General features: G+C 35.8%; 1 protein-coding gene across 2 annotated transcripts; it reads right to left on the bottom strand.

Annotated features, from left to right (window-relative positions):
* Positions 1 to 344: 344 nt before the first annotated feature.
* On the bottom strand, positions 345 to 18,845 carry pug (pug C-1-tetrahydrofolate synthase, cytoplasmic). 2 transcript variants are annotated; one of them, XM_068762775.1, is made up of 15 exons: positions 18,698 to 18,845; positions 14,161 to 14,359; positions 11,259 to 11,395; positions 10,608 to 10,842; positions 10,065 to 10,176; positions 8,391 to 8,616; positions 7,472 to 7,645; positions 6,226 to 6,391; positions 5,483 to 5,786; positions 4,235 to 4,452; positions 3,281 to 3,491; positions 2,163 to 2,311; positions 1,828 to 1,931; positions 891 to 1,176; positions 345 to 738 (listed from the first exon to the last, which is right to left on the bottom strand). In XM_068762775.1, exons 1-15 carry the CDS (start codon positions 18,733 to 18,735, stop codon positions 496 to 498), a joined length of 2,802 nt encoding a protein of 933 aa, XP_068618876.1. In that variant the 5' UTR covers positions 18,736 to 18,845; the 3' UTR covers positions 345 to 495. The 2 variants fall into 2 exon arrangements, with proteins under 2 accessions (XP_068618876.1, XP_068618875.1); XM_068762774.1 differs by lacking the exon at positions 18,698 to 18,845 and adding an exon at positions 15,651 to 15,741.
* Positions 18,846 to 23,424: the final 4,579 nt, after the last annotated feature.

Below are 23,424 nucleotides of genomic sequence, written 5' to 3'. Positions count from 1 at the left end.
AAACACGTGTTGAGTGATTTAACGGAGGTAGTTGTGTAATTCGCATTACTTGTTGCATGCGCATTTATCAGCGGGCTGCATGTGCGGAAGTGGCTAAACATTGGTCCTTTTCTACTTAGAATGGACTTCAACAAAATAACGCCTGATTTCATTAAATATTTGAATTAAAAAGCCGCTTATAAAAATCCTTATTTTTTTTACAAATCTCCTTACTGCAGCCGCTTATCCTTTTCACATGCTAATTGCTAGTTGAAAGAGCTTAACTTGAGAAAATAATGGTATAGTCCAGATTTCATAACCATAAAATCAATTGAACCCGATGGCATATTTAAGAAAACAGCAAATTTTGTTCTACCAAGTTTTATTGGTCCCAATAACAAGTAACATTAACAAGTTTAATTATGATGATGGTTGACAGAGAGGAATTTAAGATCATTTAAATGTTGGTGGAAATTTGACGTCATATAGTGGACGATAACAAAAAATCAAATAATTCTAGAAAAGACCCTCAATTTCCATCGTTTCAGTGTTAAGGTCAATGTCATAGATGCTAGGTCTAGTGGGCAGACCGGGCATCTTGCTGATCTCGCCGCACATGGGGACCACGAAGCCAGCTCCGACTGACACGAAGATGCTGTTGACGCGCAAAGTGAAGCCAGTTGGCGCTCCTTTCACGGCCGGGTCCGCCGTCAGGGAGTTCGAAGTTTTCGCCATGCAAACCGGTAGTTTATCATAGCCCTAAAGAAATTATTTTATTACTAATATTTACTTTAAGCTAATAAAATTTATGTTATATTCATATAAGCGAAGAACAAAAGTAGCCAAGCGCCCTGCGGAAAAGGAAGTTGGACTGGAAGCTTTAATATAATATAATTTGTAATGATACAAACCATCGCCGTGAAAGTTTTGATCTTGTCCAGCACTTCATCGGTGTACTCGACGTTGCCGGCGCCGTACATCTCGCGAGCGATCAGCAAAATCTTGTCCTGGATGCTCAGGCCGAGCGGGTACAGGTAGTCAAAGCTCGAGTTGGAGTCGCAGGCGTCGATGACGGCATCCGCGAGATCCAACGCACCGGCTCCACCCTTGGCCCAGTGCTCGCAAATCACTGCTCTGAACGCTCCATTTTGCTCCGCAAATTTCTTTACTAGGTTCAATTCCGCTTGTGTGTCGTTTCTGTTTTAAAAACAACAAGCGATTAATAAATCCGTATACGAACTAAAGTAAAAGACATAGCCATGGGATTGTCAACTTGGAGTGGTTTTGGGCAGGCCAGTAAGCGCGCAGAACAGAACTGGAGCCTTAAGGCTGGTGTGAAGATCAAGAACCGGCAAGCGTATCGTAAGAATTCCACTCACAAGGTAGAGTTAAAGTCATCAGAAGACGCTAGATGTAGGCCGCTTCTGACCGGTCCTATTTTCTATGGAGGAAGCCTATGTCCAGTGAACGTTTTCCAGTTCAAATGATAATTATGATGCATTTATATAGAATAAAAAATATAAACGTACATGTTAATAATCAGTTAAAAATCAAATTTCCTAAGGAGAATAAGTTAGGAAAGTAAGATAAAATTTGTAAGTTAGGAAAGTAAGATAAAAAGTAACAAATAATTTGGGAAACTTTGTGTTAACCACTTTATAAAATATTTTCAGTTACAATTTACTGGCAAACATGACGTAGAATAGAGGACCTTGTTAGGGTCATCAAAAGAAGCTGGATGAACGCTGCTTTCAACCCGGATGGGAAATCTCTGGAGAAATCCATGTCCATCAATACTTACTGCTGAAATGGTGATGATGAAATGTCTATGATAAGTGGTGTAGTTACCCGTGACGATTCACAGCCACGACGACCGGCACGCCAAATTTGTTTCCGTTGCTTATGTGTTTGCCCAGGTTGCAAAGGCCCTTAGCGAGTAGCTCCAAGTTCTCCTGTAACGCGTAAACGTAAAATGTTATAATATTATTATCCACGCAGGAATATTTACAGCGACCACTTATGTAAGTTGTGAGGAGAATGCTAAAAGAGCTTAATTTGATAGAAACTGTAATCATATGGAACGTTTCAACTTCAAACCCGGTGAAGCAGTCTGTTAGTTGAAACTATATTTTCTTTATAAATATAATTTTTGTGAAAAAAAAAACATGAAATTGCTAACGTACCTGCACATAGACATCGTGCAGCGGCTGACCGGGGCTGACAGCTGGCCCGCCGCCGTGCATCTTGAGAGCCCGGACAGTGCTCACGATGACAGCGCAGTGCGGTACGTCTCCGCTAGCACGGCACTTTATGTCGAAGAACTTCTCCATGCCTGCACACACCGCCATAGACTCCCATTATTTAAATAACACTTAAAAATGTGTGGCAGCCACACTTCAAGCATATGCCTCCCTCAAAGATCGCCACGAATACGGATCGGAAGCTGCCTGCATCGACAATTTCTCACGACTTTAACCAGGTCGTCAGTCCACCTATTGGGTCTACCCACTCCTCATTTACCAGGTTGTGGTCACCACTCGAAATTGCGACTCCTTGAGCATGGTTCTCGAGTGATAGATAAAGATAAAAATTTGAAGCTACATACTATCGCCCAATTGTTAACCCGCTTGTCACTCACGACACACTTTATGCGAAGAGAGAAAAATCGTCTTATTGACAGGACCATCACATTGACAAATGTAACAGCGTGCCATTTATAATGTAATTCTCATAAATAGTTGTACATTTATATATCTAATTTAATTCATTATACACATTCTGTAAATAGACACCGAAAGGAACATCTATGCTGTTCACTGCGCACAGTAACCATCAGTGTTTCATTGCTCAAGTTCCCTATTCCTAAAAAGCTTTATAAATAACTAACTCGATGTTTGAACAGAACAAACTTTAAAAATTTGATTTCTTTTTGATCTCTTAAACATTATAATATACTCGTACCATTATATCAAGTACAGAATAATTAACAAGTTCGGAAAAAAATTGTTATTTATTAACTATGATAACGACTTCTCATTAGCACAATGGATTGGCAAGTTGAAATGGTAGTGGGTGGGTCTAACGGCACGCAGAACTATTGGCCGCTGTAGCCTTAAGGTTATGAAGTAGAAACCACGGATCGGCAAGCGCAGCGTAGTACATCAACCAACAAGGTGGGTAGACGACCTTGTTGAGATCGTCGGAAAAAGTTGGATGCAGACCGCTTCAGCAGTAGACGTTTTGCGATTATAAAGATAATCAAACATCACGTTATTTTAACTTAGATAATAGAATATGGTACCGATATCAGAGCCGAAGCCAGCCTCGGTTGCAACGAATCCATTTTCGCGCGCGAGCTTCATTGCTATCTTGTCCGCGAGGATGGAGGAGCAGCCGTGAGCAATGTTGGCGAAGGGCCCGGTGTGCACCAACACCGGCGTGCCCTCCAGCGTCTGCATCAGGGTCGGCTCGAGCGCATCGCGCAACAGCACCATCAGCGCTCCAGTCACTCCCTAATAAAAAATTGTATTTCATCAATCTGAAGCTGCCACAGTATAAGATACAATTGGACAATTGTTAACGCGTGTGTCCCGACCGAAGGCAAGCTTTGTGCGAGGAGAAAAAAACTGTCTTGTTGCCATGTAACTCGCCTTCAAGAACGCCATCGGAACAGAACATCGCAGTGACAAACGCCGCTACAACATGCCATTTATACGCTGAGCGACTGTCGAATTTATTCCCGAGAGTATTTAATTAGCCATAGTTCTGTCATAAAAGCATTCCATCGAAAGAGTCATACGGTTTACTACACACAACAGTATTTAATTATATTTAGAATAGAGAACCTCTCTTATCCTGCAGTTCTTTGCCTTTTATAATATTAACAGTTATTTCACAATAGTGCTTCCGAAAGTTCTGTTTTGCGCCTACCGCTTATCTAAGGAGGGCTGAGAAAAAGAGAGCACTAGCGCCGCTTCTGGAAACATTGACGGTGAACTAACGGCGTGGAGCGCATACCTAAGACGCGGTACAGCAGTTTCGGTAGCAATATGGCAAATGTTGCTGTCACCCAATAGAGAAAGGAAAAGGTAAATGGAGATTTATTCTATTTAACATATAATTTTTTGATAAATATTTAGTTTAAAATTATTGTTGAATAGCTATAAGGCGAGCTCTCAAGATCAAATTTAATTAAAAAAATTCAATTATGTTAGTTTTTCTCATAGTAATCATGATTTGCTTTAAAAACACTTACTAGATCATCAGCTGTAACCGGGTTGCCGCTCTTGTCCAGAGCAACGACCATGTTGGCCAGCCGCTCCTTAATATCATCGAAGTCTTTGCCCAGGGCTAGGATGGCCATGATCTCCGACGCCACGGAGATATCGAAGGACGTTTCGCGAGTGAAGCCTTTCTCGGTCGGCGACTGACCGATGGTGATCTTGCGCAAGTATCTATCGTTCAAGTCCACAACTGGAAGAGAAATTTAAACATTTTTCAATCCTTATATTTCGATCAGAGTTAGGTTAGAAATATAACTTGTAAAATAAAAATAAAGAGATTTCACATATAACAACACGAGTATACACAGGTGTGCAATTTGTTATTTAATTAAGGTAAGAGTCAATAGCCTTAACAAAGGCAAACGAAAATAAATAAAACGAATATAAAATGTTCAAATCCTGAATAAATAAATTACAGTATTAATTTCAGTAAATTTTCAAGTCAAGCATGAAACCAATTAAAAAATATGTTGGCGTGATCGCGTTGTAAAATCGCGTGGTTGTTAAAAATAATTTTTGGATGTAGACGAATGCTTTGTATACTGTATCAACGATACTGACACAGGGAGGTCGCTTGAACCGTTTGAGCGATCGAAAGGCTCAAGACTGTTACGCTGTTGGAAGAATATACGATTCGCTGAAACTATGTACTTGGACATTTGACATCTTAATTTTGTAGTTTAATAAGCTTTTTCTTATGGAAACATTAAAGATTTCTTTTTTTCGATTTTGTCAGGCATTTTGTAGGCCAATTTCGAAGCTATTCAAATATATTACTGATTAACGCAGTTCGAATAAGCGCATGTAGTTTACTACTGTCTCGTCTATTTCAAATGACTATCTATGTCCGACATTTGTCTAAACAAATTAATTGAATCTTTTTTACGGGTATTGAACTTTATCATTATTTAGATAGTTGTTTAAGTCAGATGTGCCAAAATGAAGGTCGCTTCCAACCGCTCGTATTGGAAATCTATGTATCCAGAAGTGGACGTCATGCGGCTGAAATGACAATTACGCTGGAGTACCAAGCGATTAGTTCTGCGATCTAATTAATTTTTATTGTGAATAACAATTATCACAAAATATATGTCATCAATTGTGTATTTCGAGCGACAGAGTTTATTCTAAGTTTGCATACGAATTAGTTGAATGAATGATCCCCAGTGATCGCTTTTATAAATCATTATTGTTGTTTTTAAAAATTACATAGTTCTTACCTCTGTTCCACATAATTTTGTTCGTATCGATGTTAAGACGAGCGAATTTAGTTCTCTCCTCGTCGGTCAGAGAGTCGGGGTCGGTCTTGTTGATGCCCAACCGCTTCAGTCTCCTCAGCTGTATGGCGGAAAACTTCCTCACACCTTTTATCTTGGGTACAAGACGATCGTAAAGCGGCCCGTCTTTTTGGGTCAGCTCGTGGAAGATTCTGGCGTCCATTTGAGCCGCGAGTAAGTTGTTGGCGGCCGTCACTGCGTGGATGTCTCCTGTTAGATGCAAGTTAAAGTCTTCCATGGGGATAACCTGTAAAATTCATTTACATATTTTAATTCCGATGTTTATTTTAATTACATTTATAAGTGATACAATAAAACTAATTGCTAGGCTAAAGAAACCAAGTCAAGTCTTAAAAAAATGCGTTAATAATATTATTATTCATAATAATGATACATTTATTGCACTCAATAAACAAATTATAAACAAACTAGGAAAAAATTAAGGTAAAAATTAAAGAAAGCAAAAGAAGTAACTAAGAGTGTATTGTTCAATTGTTGTAGCCAAAAAAGGCGTAATTTTTTTATCTTTTATAGCCGCCGGATACAATAAATAGGGTCACTTTAACCGTACTTTTGCACGCAAATGAAGACAGATAAAGAAATATAAAGATGTGCTTATTAAGCTGGTTTTTTAATGTATAGGTAACAATTTAAATATTACGATATTAAAGCCAGATTGGAAGTACCTGTGAGTACCCGCCCCCTGCGGCGCCGCCTTTTACTCCGAAGGTTGGGCCCTGGCTGGGTTGTCGCATGCAGGCGAAGGCGTTGCGGCCGCGGTGCGCGCTTAACGCCTGCACCAGGCCCAACAAAGTGGTACTTTTACCTTCGCCCAGTGGTGTAGGGGTTATGCTGTGTTATATAATAAATCAAATTATTTTATTGTTCATTATTATTTATTGTTGTATTGTGCAACCGATGCTCGTTGAACCGAAGGTTCTTGAATGCAGACCACTAGGTGAATCGATGACATAAATAGTCACATGGAGTCACATGATGCGGGCAACGCAAAATGATCGTGGCAATCTTTAGAGGAGACTTATTCCTTGCAGTTGGCATATATTGATTGATTTGATGATGACAGTGACGGTTACATGGTACATCAATAGACTACACATTGTAGCCACCACACTAGAAGCTTTATACAATTGTACAAAAGTTAAAGCGCAAGTTCCGACCGACGAAATAAAAAATATCAATGTTGCTTACACTTATTGATTTTACAGTCTTAAATGGATAAAACGTATAAGACGCTTAAACTATTCCTCGTTTTAGGTAATATAGCTCGAGGGCTACTTTGGATGTCTCGGTTCGGACTTCTATTTGTTATTTTGTGTGCTATCCAAAGATAAAATACAGAGCTTTTATTATGGACAAAGAACTAGAACAGGTTATGGGAGGCAAAGTTAGAAGAAATGCTTAAACTAAATACCTCTCGACAAATGTATCTTTAATCCATCAATAAATAATATGAAAAAATATGGTTTGCTAATTTCTTTTAAATCGTTATTCTTTTTAGAACAATATTATCAATGTTGTACAATATTATATTATTAACTATTGTCTGTATATTACATAAGTTTGTATACAAAATTTTATGGCACGTGCACAGGCTTACTAAAATAACCGTTATAAATTTAAACGTGTGGAGTTGCCAATCGAGTATAAGCAAGAGACTGTTTTTTTATTTAAAAATCAATCGAATTTGTCTTTTTTGTTTCATGTTTACACATCTTGGCTTTCGACGAATAGACATATTTTCTGTGGTTTCTGTGTTTTTTTTTTGTATTTCTTTACTTTCGCCTATATAACTCAAGTGAAATATTACGGCTGGCAGAAGTTTTATGTCCGTTGTACACTTTAGAACATATTAGGCGGTTGCAAGAGCGTGGACGCAACTTTACGCCTTGCCAAAAAAGGTGCGAGACTCACCCGGCGACAACGATGTACTTGCCCCCGCGCTGGTCGCGCAGGCGGTCCAGCACTGACAACGAGATCTTGGCCTTAGTGCTGCCGTACTGCGACACCTCCCTCGGGAAAAGACCGATCTCTTCCGCTAACTTGGCGATGTGCTTCGGCTTCTGCGATCGTGCGATCACGATATCGCTACAAATAATAAATTATATGAGTTAGACAAAAAAAGTATAAATAATCTATTTATTATTTATTTAAGTTTAAAGATTATATTTAATAGTGGTGTATTATCAACACATGTAAATTCGGTTCGTGACTGGTGGAAAACCCATTGTTATAGCAACGGTAGATATGTAGGTACAACCTAAATCTAATAGTACTAGAGGTCTGTTATTGCAGTACTAACTAATATTTATATATAGCTTAACACTTTATGTAGTATGAGTAAGACAAAGTAAACTTAACGAAGGGAAAACAAGTTGTGTAAGGAAATTTCGAGAAAGTTACGGTCTCAGTAGATCTCTGCTAGGTGTCACTGCTTCTAAAGTAAAGATCGTCCAGAACAAACCTTCGTAGAAAAAAGACACAATAAGGAGAAAATCCAGCAGGCGGACGCATAGTGTCGTGAACATTTTTGAAATTGGTACAGATTCTATACAAGATGCGCTACAATTTCCAGAGTGAAGTCATTGAGAATGTAGACGTACACAAAATTTATAAAGATGAAGTTTTCTAGTTTAGAAAAAAACTTTGGTAATGAAGTTATGTGCCACGACTTAAAAAAAAGATCATTCATTGCAAACCTTCGTGGAGACTATGCATAGTAGGGGAAAGGTTTCTTCGCTAAAAACTAGGAATTAGAACGACTTCTATTCCCTAGTGACGCTTTGTGTAATGACATGAAGTGCAAACTTCGGGGTTAAGAATTGTGTGGTACCTCGGAGGCGGTGAAAGTGGGTTGAGGCGCAGGACCTGCAGAGGCCAGGTGGGCTGCAGGAGCCGCTCGAGCTGGCGGCGAGCGGCCAGCACGGTGTTGCGCATGAGCATGGCCACCGTGAGCGGGCCCACGCCGCCTGGCACCGGCGTCACGTGAGACGCCACTTGCAGCGCCTCCTCGTACGCCACGTCGCCCACTAGTCTCTGTTTACTCGCTTTTGACGGATCTGCAACGAAAATGAATTGACTAACGGCTCTGTCTGTTTTTCGTGAAACAGGATCTCTCTGAACAAAACATTCAACAATTACTCCATTTATAACTCTGACTAGAAGCTGGCTGATCTCGACTGATCTGAGCTTTTGGATTTTTTAAAAATGACCAAGAATGTGTTTTGTAAAATTTCACTCACAAAAGGCATCGCGTGGTACGCAGAGAGTTGGGGGAACAGGTAGTTGGATTATAAAATCATTCTTAAATAAAATATAATGATTTTTTTTCTCGTTCATAATAAAAACATACAATGATAGTACAAAAAAAGCTGCCAACTATTATTGCTGGCATCACTGATAATAAAACAAATTTCTTTCTTGGACCAGGATATTTTAAATACCTAAAAATACCAACAATGTAACAGGTCTTATTATTTCTCAGAAATTTCTTCTGCTTTTTCTCTTAACGGAATATAGTCGTAAATAGATCACTAGCGACCAAAGAAATTAAATAATCTTCGATTAATTTTTTTAAATTAAATTTTGAAGAACACAAACACATGCATTAATTATATAAACAAAAATTTTAAGTAATTAAAGAAAATTTACTGCTTTCACAAAAAATAATAACAATAGGTATTTAACGGTAATTTAAACACGACAAATGTAAAATTGTAAACGATATTTGCAGACGCCATACCGATTCTTTAATATCGCGCAAAATCTAAATCAATTTTCAATAAAGCATTAAATTAAACTTTCCACAAGAATCCGATTCGTGTAATCGGTAGCCAATAAAACAGCGAGTGTATTTGATCCCATGTTATGAAAAGGAAATGGAGTCGTTCGAATGCCGGTTATGTGTGCACACACTTATTTACACTTTCGTATAAACACGCATGTTGAGTTACTTCTGTTTTCAAATACTCCTTTGCTTCATTACATTTACAAAGATCAAATAATTTACAATGCCCAATGCGTCGCAAAAAAGTAAACTTGTATTTTAACGTCGGTTCATGATTTTCGGGGCTGAACGATAGATCAGCAAGCGCATTGCAGTACGTCCACCCACAAGATAGGAAGACGACTTCGTCGACGAAGGTCGAAGGAGTTGAAATATAATCAGAAGAAGGTCGAAAGTCGTCAGAAGACCCTGGATGCTGGCCACTTACTATCGGTCCTGTTAGAAATGATTAGAAGAATCTATGTCCAGCAGTGGACGTCTTACGGCTGAAATAATGATGATGAAATAATGACGTACATTTCAAAGAAACACAATGAGTGAAAATTGGAAAACTAAGAAGGTGTTCCAATTTGTTACTAAAACTAACTGAAGAATTTGTTCCGGAGTCCAGTTTCAATGTAAATCATCCTTAAATTCAAAACATAAAATTGATATATTTAAAGATCTGCGCTAAAAAATATAATTGATTCATAAACTCTACATAATCCGGAAAATAAATACCTGGGATAGGATTAATTCCGCAATCGATGACAATGGCGCCGGGTTTGATCCAGGATCCACGTACCATCTCCGGTTTGCCGATAGCCACCACCAAGATGTCAGCAGTCTTCGTCTAAACCGATAAGTCAGCATAAGAAGTCTTCTTAAACTTAACACTTTGTATTCGGTACGGGCTAATAAACTTTCATTTCGTATCTTATTTGCAGTGTGATTGAGAAACGCTTGAAAAATTCTGCTGCACGAAGATCAATTTTTTTTTAAAAAAATTGGTTCGGTAGGAAAAATATGTTTGTGTTGTGCCTATATTTATGTGAGTTTGCAGACCCGATACCGGATGAAAAAAAATTCTTTACCGTGGAAAATATAAAAAAATTATATGGCGAATGGTAACAGCGCCGAATGGAACGAATGAAATGAATTTACATGGTAAACATAAAACCTCGTAAAAGTCGTGCGAAAGACACCATAGTCATAGGCCGCTACCAATCGGTACTATAAGGAACCTGTGTGTCCTGCGGCTGAAATAATGATAAAATGACTTACGATCTCGCTTAAATTCTTGGTCTTGGAGTGACAGACAGTGACGGTGGCGTGCTCCCACTTGAGCAGCTCGGCGACGGGCGTGCCCACGATGCGGCTGCGGCCAAGCACCACGGCGGTCTTGCCAGCGATGGAGACGCCAGTGCGTTTGATCAGCTCTATGCACCCGGCAGGCGTGCATGGAATGAACCCGGAGAAGTCGCCGATGGCTACGCGACCCTCGTTTTCTGTGTTCAAACTACAAATACAAGTTTTAATTGTTATTCAAAACAGATAAATAAATTGCAAAAACATTACTCGTTAGTAGTTTAAGTTTTAATCATTAATCGTTAAAATTGCCAAAGAAAAATCAGTATTGTCTAAATGTATATTAAAAAGTCATAAAACCGATCATTAATTCAAATTCAAAATTATCGCTTTATATAGATTGATTAAAAATAAGTAAGAAGCCTTAAGGGTTTCTGCTGCCATATGAGCTATACATTCACCCCATTAAAGATTTTTCACCTATAACCTGTATATAATATCCATCAAACTGCATTAAACCCGCTTGGCGGATAATTTGATGTATATTCCACGAATTAACACACAAGATTTGGATCCAGTCGTAGGAATAACCTAAATATTTGAAGAATAAAATGTTTTTTTTTTTACCCGTCGACATCTTTCTGTGAAGACACCGCGTCGGTGACGAGGTGGGAGTCGATCTGATGCTCCGAGTCTAGTGGCATCTGCACTATGATACCGTGCACCTGAGGTGACTCATTCAAATTTGCTAGCTTCTCCAAAACCTAAAACAAAATTAAAATTATTTTAGAAACTAATTTTAGCAACCCTAACTGATTGAAAATATTACTCCCATAGTACTGACATCACTCACACCTTCACAATGCAATTTATTCTCTTAAACCCCCTCCGTATTAGAATGATCAGGAAAAGTGGCGCATTCAAAGCGGAGGTTCGAAAGCTTTTACTTAATAAGCTAACAGAACCATCACGAAAACTGGATTTTATTATTTATTTATATAAATAGTGTATGTATTTATAATATTGGTATTATATTATATTTATATACTATTATAGTTAGTTGTAATCATTAGTATATTTACATTAGGTGTTTTAATCATTTACTTATTTCACTATACTTTTTAATCATTTATTTATTTAATTTATATCTGCATCGCCAATCGCCTGCATCGCCTGCAGGCGATGCATGTGAAAAATGCAATGAAAAGAAAATAAAAAATTCTTATTTCTTGCCTTTGTAATAGAAATAATTTATGTACTATTTTGTTTAATTATAGTAAATTTAATTTGTATTTCCTGCCTAATAACCATTTACTTTATTGTTATACATATATTCAATCACAAAACATAAAATCGGGTCATTTGAGCCGCTATGGTAGAAATAGGTACCTAGTAAGTGTTGGTATAATTAGGTTAATTATAGACATTGTATAGTTATTTTACTTTAGTACTTGGTAATAAAATTTTTAACCTGAACTTATTTTTTTTCTTTAAAACGTTCCGCAAGGTATTTGTCGTAATTGTAAAAACATAAAACCTCCATACTGCTTCACGCGACACTGACTTTTGTGGGTAAAATTTCATAAAATCCATTCATGGTAATTTTTAACATACGTAAAAATATTCTGACTAAGAGTTATATTGTTTGAAAAGAGGAATTTTTTATCGATAACGCCTAAACCCCTTTTGTGGATGGAATTACGTGAAATTATTTGTTAGCTGATCTCTACTCTGCAAATCGAATATTTTAAGAAATTTCATAACTCTAAATCTTATTATTCCAGAGGATATCGTGACGAGTTAGTAAATAGACGACAATCTCTTAGATCATGGATGCACAGACCGCGGCCCGCCGGTCGATTACTGGTGGCCCGCCGACAGCAAAAATAAAACTCTCGTACATTCGGAAAATATTGAATTCTATTCCAGAATAAAACCAAAAAAAAAATTATTACCTATACTTCTGGCGGCCGGCCCACCATCAGTTCATGATTTGCCCGAGTGGCCCCTAGTCTTAATAAGTCTGTGCAACCATGTCTTAGATAGATTGTCTTTGCATTACGTATGATGATTTTTATGACGAAATTGTTGTATTGCTGTGTCCACTTACGATTATAGTGCTTATAGTCCTTAGTTTTATGTTAAATTGTAATATTTTGGTAACAGTCGCTGTTAGATCGAAATAAGTTAATGAATCTATCCGCAAAAAGTATGTACCTACTTGTATATAAAGTAGAGTAAGCAATTTAAAATATCAACAAATTCTACTACTTAAAACATAAAAGAAAGGTAAAGTTAAGTGACATCTTATCTTACTACGTTAAGTATGAATCGATAAACATAGTAATTAAGCAATTATTGCATCACATTAGATTGTAGCAAGTTCAAAGAGCAAGGCGCTGTGAATTATTTATTCTAAACGAATCAAGTGACGTTAGTTTGATAAGTTATTTGCAAGTTAACCCAATTGACGTGGGTAATATGTTTCGTGCTCTATAAAAAAAACATTATTTATTCAAGTAAATATTAATTTCACCATTTTTAATACTTGTTTTGCAGACACCATTATTTTCAAAGATAGATTTGCAAAAGTACGAAATTGATGCTGGTCACCCCACCACGGTAGCCCCACTGCAGGGCTTCACATCGATTACTATATTTCCCAGAACATTAAATGAATGTGCAGAGTAAGATTTCTTGTAACATCAGACTCCACATGAACTTATCGGTCATGGTTTATTTGCGCTTGTCGCTTCAATCGCCAAAGAGATTTTCACCCATGTACTGACTTATAACGATATTTCTAGAATTATAAGGCTTAGAGCCTCGAAACTTGGTCGGAATACATTTTGGCGAATATATATCAGCTAAGAAAAAAACAGCATATTTCCTAACTATAGTTAAAAACGATAATATATATATATATATATATATATATATATATATATATATATATATATAAGATTTTCTGCCTCGTGAAGTGAGCGGTTTATAGCTAGTATAACATAAATTTTCGAACTATTTTTCAAAAACACGTGACAACGGTCTAAAGAAGTAAATCAGTTAATAACATGAAAATAAATTACATAACATTTGTTATTGAAAACATATACAGGAAAACAGACCATTACTTAATCTTTTCAAATTTCCGATATTCTTATCGTATTCATGTACGTAAATTTTTTGTAATCAATATTACGTCATCCAGTAATTTTCTTTTAACAACACACTATTTGTTAGGCGCAAAAAATGTAGTTCTGAATAAATCGAAGTTCTCTGTTGAATGTAAGTGTATAATGGCACACCTATTTTACACATAGCACAAACTATGTCTGCTGTGATGCATGACAGTATATAATGAAATGTTCGCGGTACGCAGGGTCGAGTCAAATCGAGTGCAGCCTCTCACGCACTGCCTTTCTTAACGCCCCCAGCGACACCGACTTCTGTTTCCTAAGCAATAGAGTCCCTACATTTTCCCATTGTAAGCTTTAAAAATACGAAGCCTCCAAAAAATTTGAATCTTTACCTCGGCCTGTGTGCTGTCTCGTGGCAGGCGGATGTGGTCAGCGGAGATGCCGATGTTCTCGGCGGCCTTCAGCTTCATCCGGATGTAGACGTTGGAGTCTTCACGGCCGCCCACCTGCACGATAGCCAAGCGCGGCTGGAATGACGCCGACTTGGCTCTGAGTTCCGAAACTTGCTTTCGGAGTTCATCCTGGATCGCCCTTTGTAATACAAAATAATTCTTAAGTTAATTTAAAACAGTATGATGTCGCTAATTACACGCGTGTTGGGTCAGGTATTTGTAGTGCTTAGCGCAGAGACGTGCCTCGCGACGGCCCTCCGATGAATGGTGCTCCCCTACCACAAACGGGGCCTTCGGAGTCGCGGGAGTTTAGGGTGGGGGCCCTAAACTCCCACTAGCTTCAGCTACTCTGAGGCGGACGATGGTTCAACGTGGTCTCGAACCATCGTGATAGCACCACGAGGGTTTCGCCCCCGAAACGACGAAACGTATAGCGTATCCACGCATACCCTGGGACAGGCCATCGAAAAATATCACGGCGCGAGGGAACACCGCGTGGCGATTCCTGACCGGGAGATACCGCGGTCCCCCGTTTAGCGCAGAGGGCGACCACGGGGGGGGGGGGTTAGTGGGTAGGAATCCCACTTATCCCTGTCCTCCCCCCAGAGACAGGGCATCTTGAATACCGGAAGATTTCCCCCACCGAAACAAAAAAAAGGTATTTGTAGTGCTTTTACTTAAGATACGAGTAAATCAATTTTCGCAACGTTTCCGCGTCTTAACAAATTTGTCTATTCCTTTCCCCTAAACTTCGCCCGGTCCGGTATTGAAGAAGTCATTAAGACAGTTTTCAAGCTCTCCCTCATAATTGATTGTAACGCTCTTTATATGATATGCCAAGCGGAAACGGAGATATTTCATTGAAGCCAAAGAACACTTGCTAAAAGACCTCTTAGGCAACATGAGACCTGACGTTATCGAGAAGGAATATATTTGACTATCACGACGGAGTATTATTGTGCCGTAGACTCTTCTATGACCTCTTCGCCATATATTTTGGCGCTCCGGGCTACTTCAACTACTTTGGTCTTATTTAAAAGCGAAAAGAAGCCGGTGTTAATATGTTTTTTTTTACCTCGTAGGTATTCCATTTCTAAGACTCAAAAATAATGAAAAAATTAAAGTATTGGAACTGGCGATTGGAACAATTACGTTGAACAAAAAGAACTATATTGAATTAATATTAAACACTTTGGAAAACATAATATAATCTTGGAAATTAAAGGAATATATAAAAAGGATACGAACTTATCTTCCAACCAATAAAAGCAAGATTCTGCCACAAGACACTATAATTGTGAAGATGCAATGTTGACAAACTGTAATAATTCTACATATTAAACTGATTGAAGAAAAATACACGAACAGAAACAACTCGAAAACTAAAAATAAATATTAAATAATAACAATTATTAAAATGAAAACCGTACCCCCCTATGTCGGTACCCGAAATCACTTTTGCTGCCATCCTAGCCGGACAGACTTCCCGCCTTGCTCTCTACGGAAGAACTCCAGAATAATTCGAAACCTTATAAAGACAAGAGCAGTGATGAACCCGCGACTCGTGATAACCCCTGGCTCATGATATAACCGAATAAACAACGAGCAATGACTTGCTATAATAAACAATATTATATATTAATCTTCACAAATTATATCTATTATTACCGTACGACGTAAATCATTTACAATTAAATGGCCTCAAACTTGAGGGTAAAAGCAACAGTAGTTGACAAAAAATTCTTATATAATTTACTTCATTGCTGTCTTTGCAGCAATATCAATTAAATGGTCAACTTCGAAAAGAATATAAGGAATTTCTGCTACTAAATATGTCATCTTGTGATTCAATATATTCATTAAAACAATATAGTGATGCAATCCTTTTATAACATACGTATCTATCTAAATATTTCTATAATTTTTGTACTTTCCTATTGATGAAATAATTATTATTCCGTTTTGATAATCCGTACTATATATACCATGGCTTTTATTTAATCATATTTATTACGATATAATGTATTAACTTTTAATGAATTTCAAGTAATAGTGTACGGAAAACTGTTGGTGCTTTTACTCTATTTTTAGCATCTCTATCTTCTTCCGGTAACTTTCGCTTGCCAATAAATCGTAATAACATACCAAGGCAATACGACCCTGGAATTGTGTAGCAACTATGTGGCTCAACTATCACAATGCTTCTTAACATTGCGCTAGTTGTGCCACAAAAACTAATTCATTCTACTTGTATCTAAAATTTGTTTTGAAAAGAATTTGTAATATTTAAATCATTTTAGGTTCGTAGATTAATAATGAAAATTGATACTATTTTTAAAATAAAAAACGCTGTTAGAAGTCTTTAGAAAAATTTTGATCAATAAATTTTATCATGGGCGGATAAGAAAGTTAATAAGACACTCGCCTAACAACATCCCAAGAGATAGAAAATAAAGCTACTCCGTATTTAAGACACTAATCCTAAAATTCGAAATCGCTACATAAAAAACAGTTGCGTGCTAGTAAACGATACTTGAAAAGGTTGAAGTTAGATAATGATTCAATTGCGGTTGTTTACCTTGATTGAGATAACTATTTTTTATCATTGCATGTAAGAAACTAAATAGAGATCACTAATATTATATCGTTAACCAATAAAGCAATATTTTTGTATTATATCGTCAAAAAATATATGAGATTACTATAAATGTTAACAAATTTTACCTTTTACATTTTAGACAAAATGCTTCTGCTACTTTAGTGTGATATAATCGAAAAACACTAAACATTTTAAAGTAAATAAATCAAATGTATTGCAACACTTTCTTTTCTTAATAACATGTCTAACTTAACGAGAAACAGTTATACACTAATTTATAGCGAGATAAGGGACGCTGTGTGTTGGTAAAGGTTACCATTCAAAGTAAAATATTTAGGCCGGGTAAAAGCAATATGATAAGTAAATAATTCAAGATATTCGTTTCAAATTAAATGCAATGTAGTTAATTTATTCGTCACATTAGTTATCGCCAGTCATTGTTTTGTAACTATTGGCGAAAAAAAATTCATGTTCAAAAATGTACACCATTTTTTTACGACCAAAGAAATACTATTTTGCAAGTTATGTAAACAACTGTATCTTATGTTTATACGGATAAATACCATGTAGTCAAATATATATTTTCGTATAACCGAACGTTAAGCTATTTCGACCACCTAATTAATATTCTTTAACTGCCGGATTTAGGCCTTGGCCAATTTCTCCCACGCTATGCCGTCCTCTCATTTTCAGCCACTTCCAGCCTGTGTTCTGAGGTTATTGGTTTAAGACGTCTACTACAGGATATTCTTTCGTGACATGACCTTACCATCAAGATAAAGCAGTAGAAGCCCAGCGATAAGGACTGAGATTTGCAATCGTAGATCGCATATTCGAATCCCGGGATGCAGTCTTATATATTGCGCACATTGCACTTTAATTATAAAGGATTGCCCATAAAAAGTTTTCTGAGGATGGGCAGCAGCGTCCTCTGCATAACCGTACCGTACCGTAATACCACATTGCGTTAGTCGTTCTCTCCGTCATAGCTTCGTGACTAGGCAAGTGCACCACACTTTCTGTTTCGAAAATGTGCAAAAAAATCATACCACTGAAATAAATACCACGTAATTTCAAATTAATCGTCCTAAAAACGTCTTCCAGTCCAGACTCTCGGAGATATACCTCTCAGTTTTAAATATTTGTGCAATCGCATAGGCTTGGGCCGTTTAAGTTACACGATGAATTTCATTTCATAAAAAAATTATAAAAAGTCATTGAAAAAGAAAAAAGCTTTCCAAAACTAACCATATTTTTAAACCGATATTAAGTCCAATATAAAAGTATGCTAATAAACAGGTTGTCTAATACAACGGCGTGCATGATTTCTTAATATTAAATGATGTCTTATGAGTTTGGTAATTTAAACAGCTAAAGTTTACAGAGCAAATAACTAGTGACATAAAAAGAGTCGCGGTGATATAAACTTAGACGGATTTTCAGAAAGAAGGATCCAGCACCAAAAACAGTGTTGCAAAACGATTGATTATGTAACGTAAATTTCACAATATTGGCGAAAAATTTTTAAAATTTCTTTCATTAGAAATAGATCAAATATCTATGATACAAAAGCTATTACCAAAATTCAGTTCTTTTAAAAACGTATAACAACAAATCAAATCCGAGAATTTAGCCGCAGGTTAAATCTTAAATAATGTAAACATTTTTATTGATATCAAATTTGCGAACTCACGACACACGAAAAGATTTAATTATATTAATGTTACCTACTATATTAGCCTGTTGGTATATATAAAGAACAATTAAAATTCTAGCAGCGAAAATAACATTCTGTTATTATTTCGCTGCTAATTTTAAAAATTATGCATGAAACTTACAAACTACAGTTAAAAATAGAAAAAAAAATAGTGTTCTTACTCCAGTACATTGTCGACACCTTGTTTTGAATTCCACATTTCGTCGTTTAATTAGCGGTGTAAGAAAATTTAAAACATATTTAAATGACAAAACACGACGTGACTTTGACCATGAGACGCCGGTGGCTTACTAACGACCAGAAACTGACACTGCAGACGTTCGTACGACGGCCCAATGTGGTCAAACAACTCTACCGGGTCTATTTAAACATGACATTATTAAATAGCGAATTTATAAGGTGAGAAAATATAACGAAAACGTATAAAGTTAACATGTTCGATATTTTGGTATTTTTCAGTTTTTGTCACATTTATGTTAATTGTATTATATGATCAATAAAATGCTTTATCATTCTGTACATTTCATTGGACAGTCACCGATGTATTTGTAAATAGAGTTGACAAAAAAAGTTTTAAGCAACAGCCAATAAAGCCAGGTAACAAGAGCCCCTTTTTTCTTTAATACTCCTTCTCTACTGATGACGTATTTAAATTCACTACCTGCTTGTATTATCCTGCTATTCTTATTTACTACTAATTTAAAACTAAAACAAACGTTTATTCTCATTTATTTTTACTTTTACTTATATTTGATTCATTTTATTTTGTAAATTTACCAACACCATTTTATTTGTTACGGTTAAACTTATTTATAAATTTTAAAATGATATTTCAAATTAGTCAACCATAAGAAATTCAAATGCAAATAATTAAAATATAAATTTTATATACCGATCCTTTATGTCAGTGTAGGTTTGTGTATAATTGTGGTAGCAAAACAATCTTATTTTTAATATAACAAACATTAAAACAGTGTTATCACTTTCCAAATAACCAGAATTATCAAATAAAAGTATTATTTTAATACTTTTTTTACAAATTAATAAGAAAACGCAACTCAAGGCGCAGAGACGCTGAATTAGCGGCATTATATCACATACAAACAGAATAAGTAATACATAAATATTTCGAAAGGTCTTATTTATAACTGCTAAATTAATATCTGATACAACCAATTCTTAATACGTAAACACAAAAGTCACACGCTAGAAACAAAAATACTTTCTCTAACAAATATTGAGTACCGTTTAAATTCGTACAAAGCATTATCTAATATGACACACACTTCTATAACTTTTTTACCTGGCTTACACTGCTGCTCAAGTGAAAAAGTACTACCAAAACAGATTCCGCGGGTTCAAAGCAGCACTGCGGCGCTTCGTCTAAGCCCTTGATGGTCGCCAAATTCTTACATCGCTTGGGCAGACGCTCCGGGGTTGAGGCTGTCACTCATCGATAATATTTAAGTAGCATTAAAGAGCGCCCGGAAGGGCCGAACCTTGACTTGGTCAGTTGCTATTGTCTGGCTAGTAAAATACTATCAGTTCGGAAAGCGTTAACGCTGGGAAAAGTAGCGGAACAAACTCCAGTAACACTATTTATAATCAGTGGTTGGTGTCCCCTGTGATATTCGATCCGGCTTTGATTCTAACTAGACCGTTTGGTAATAAAATGGCGATGGCGGTAGTAAATACCACGGTGTGTGGTTTGTGATTTGTCTTGTTGTCGTCGAATAGTCCGGAAACACGAGTACGTGCCACGATGTCAGGTCGGTGTGGCGTTTAAATGTACAGAGTGTTGAAGATGACTGTGCTACACCGTCAATCAGTGAATTTGTGTGATGAGCGGCAGAATCAAAGTAATAAATCTGTTCCCGTTACAGGAACTGGACGATCTTTAACTTTTCCAATTCGACAATCAGTTCTTTATTATGTACTTAATCTTGGCAATAAATATTGTTACAAAGGAAATCGACATTTTTTTATTGTACCTGACATTTATTACTATTACAGTGTGTTAGTTTTAAAAATATATAAAGCTTATTCGAAATAGTCTCCATTGACTGCAATAACTAAAACGTTGTATCAATAGCAGCACGCACTCTTTGTATGGGAAATTTGTTCACTGTCTAGATGACGGTCAGTCAATTCTGATAAAGTCCGAAACGTTCGTTTTATGACCCGGCGCCGTGTCTTGCTGAAAATACCAGTCTTAGTCATTAAACATTTTGTTGTTAAGAGACTTATCTACCTTGTCAAGAATGGTATCTTGATATATTTGTGCCGATGATGTGACCTTTTTCACAAAAATATGTCTCAGTCCTTTATAGTTAACAGCCCGCTAAACCATAAGTGAAGTCGGATAATGCCTATTTTATACTCTGATGACTAATCGGAGTTTTCTTAGAGCTTTCAGTTTAAAAAAAAATTTTGCTAAAATATAGCTCTTTTTTTTGGAAAAATTTTCTGTTAATAATTAATCAATGACAAAATTTATAATCATAATAAATCGCTTATCCATTTAACCTAGCCAATGGTAAGACCAGGTTCTGATTTAAGCATGGGTCACAGTGGCCTGGGCCCTTGGCTTTTAGAATCTATACTTAGATTAGAATTCACTTTAAAAAAAAAACTTAGATTTTTCCGTTTATTTTTAATAAGCTAAGTTGTTTTTAATTGAATAAAAAAATATTTATTTCTGAATGGGGGTGGTAAAATGTTTTGGGTCCATGGGCGGCAATTTTATAAATCCGGCTCTGGATAGGGCGTAATACCTAAAGATCATTTCTCCTAGTCGAAGAAGTCATGTATATACACTGCCATCTATAGATATTCTTAATAGAAAAATTTAAATAAATATACTTGAGACAATTGAAGACTTAGTTTGAAGGTTTTAAAGAAAACGAAAATCAAAATTATAATTTCATTGATTTTACTCTTAATAAAAAAAATATAATAACACATGGTAAGCTTAATAAAGAACGAGGTAGCTGTGGTAGACCACAAACTCAATGATTGTAGATGCCGCTACCTAAAAACCCTTGGATTCAGGTCACGCCGGCCAGAGTCCATTGCATGTGCGCCAGTCTCCGGACTTGCAACGGTCTTAAAACAGACATCGAAGTCAGCTCCTCCAGGTTCTTGTCTTTGACACGACCGTAGCCTATATATATTGTTCTCCAAACAGTGGAAGAGTGCTGAAATCATAGAGTTCTTGATATTCTCCCAAACCGCAAAAATTCCCATGTTCCATCTGCCCAAATCATGAATACTATAATAAAATTATCAGGAACCGACGTGTTTGTTTGCAAGATACAAAAACTCAAACATGTTTTTCAATTTATGCCTGTCATTGTTTAATACGTGGAAGCAATTTTAAAATGTGTACATAGAGGATTGAGGAACATATTAGTTTTAAATATCCTAATCATTTTAAATGAATGTAGAATCTCTAACATAAATATTACGTCAACATCGGAAAGATTCTCAACGTTTAATCTATTTTCAATATTTAAAAAAATCTTGCTCGATATTCGAGAAGTAATGTTTAGAAGTAATTTGTAGTTTTTGTCTCAGAAATAGATTTGATAATTAATAGCCATTTTTGTTGCTAAAATTATCGATAGCATGTTTTTAAACTCTTAATTCGCTTATTGTTATTGTTGTAGTTTGTTTCGTATTATTTTTTGATCATGTAATGATTTTACTGTTGTTGAATTTGAGATTATTTTCATTTAATTTGTACTTTTACAATTTTTGACTTTTGATTAAGGACTTATTTTAAAAGGTTATTTTTATTTAATTTAATATTATTTATTATACACGCTAAAAATATATTAATAGTTTTATAACAATAAACAAAAAAGTACAATGGGCGGTCTTAACGACCGTGGCAATTCCTTTCAGACAACCATGTATGGAAACAATGGTCCATGGTGTAAATAATGAGTAGCTAACGTGTAAAGATATATATATATATATATATATATATATATATATATATATATATATACACATATGTATGTATATATATATACATAAAATAAATAAGGTATAACACATATTACATTATTATACTACTAAAGAAACAGAGAAAGAAAAATAAATAAGTTAAAAGATGAATAGGTCTAGTAAATATTTGATACCCATTTTTAAAAAATAGATAATGACTTAGTACGACTTATATTCAGCGATAAATCATCCCACAATCGAACGTCGTGTGTGGTCAAAGATTTGGCCATAAACGAAGAAGAAAGCGCCGGCATTTTTAATTTCAGATTCCCTCATGATCTATAAGGCCGCTTATGTATTAACAGAAATAAAAAATAAATCAGAAACTCTTTTAACTCTGCTATACATATACAACTAATTAGGTATTGGGAGATAGCAAATGTACAATAAAAAAAAACTGGATCTTTATTATCATTTTTAATCACGTTAAAATTATAACAATTTAGTCGGTTTAAACAAGTTTAAATGAATGCGCAAAAAATAAAAAAAATAAAAACAATCGGTTTTATCACTATAATATAACTAACATGATATCACAAGGCTATATGCTGAATCATTTGATTCAGCATATAGCATCACTATACAAAATTATGTTTTTTTTTGTGTATACCAGAAACTAAATAATACCTTTTAATATTCACATTGTTCATTAAATAAATGAGATTTACTAAAGTAAATATCAACCCAATGAACAAGTTTGAAAAGATGCATAACTATGAATTTAAACTATTACATCAAAAAGATATTCTAAGTAAAAAAAACATGTCTCTTACAACTTTGTACATATATTAAACTACATCGTGTATTCTCAATCTAAATCTAATTTATTTGAAAAAGGTTATAGAAAATACATGCTTGAATTCTGTCAAAATAGTAT

This window comes from Battus philenor, unplaced genomic scaffold (genome assembly GCF_028537555.1).
Source record: "Battus philenor isolate CCGP_79_NKW_IND1 unplaced genomic scaffold, ilBatPhil1.0.hap1 SCAF_17, whole genome shotgun sequence".
In the NCBI taxonomy this organism is placed as follows: Eukaryota; Metazoa; Arthropoda; class Insecta; order Lepidoptera; family Papilionidae; genus Battus; species Battus philenor.
This window is presented reverse-complemented; position numbering and strand designations above follow the sequence as displayed.

Excerpts from the sequence above, each read along its gene's own strand:
- pug (XM_068762775.1), bottom strand. The coding sequence starts at position 18,735 with ATGTGGAATTCAAAACAAGGTGTCGACAATGTACTGGA. Across the intron at positions 10,177-10,607 it reads CCAAGAATTTAAGCGAGATC|ACGAAGACTGCTGACATCTT; the intron begins GTAAGTCATTTT and ends TTATCGGTTTAG. Across the intron at positions 6,392-7,471 it reads AAGTACATCGTTGTCGCCGG|CATAACCCCTACACCACTGG; the intron begins GTGAGTCTCGCA and ends TATATAACACAG.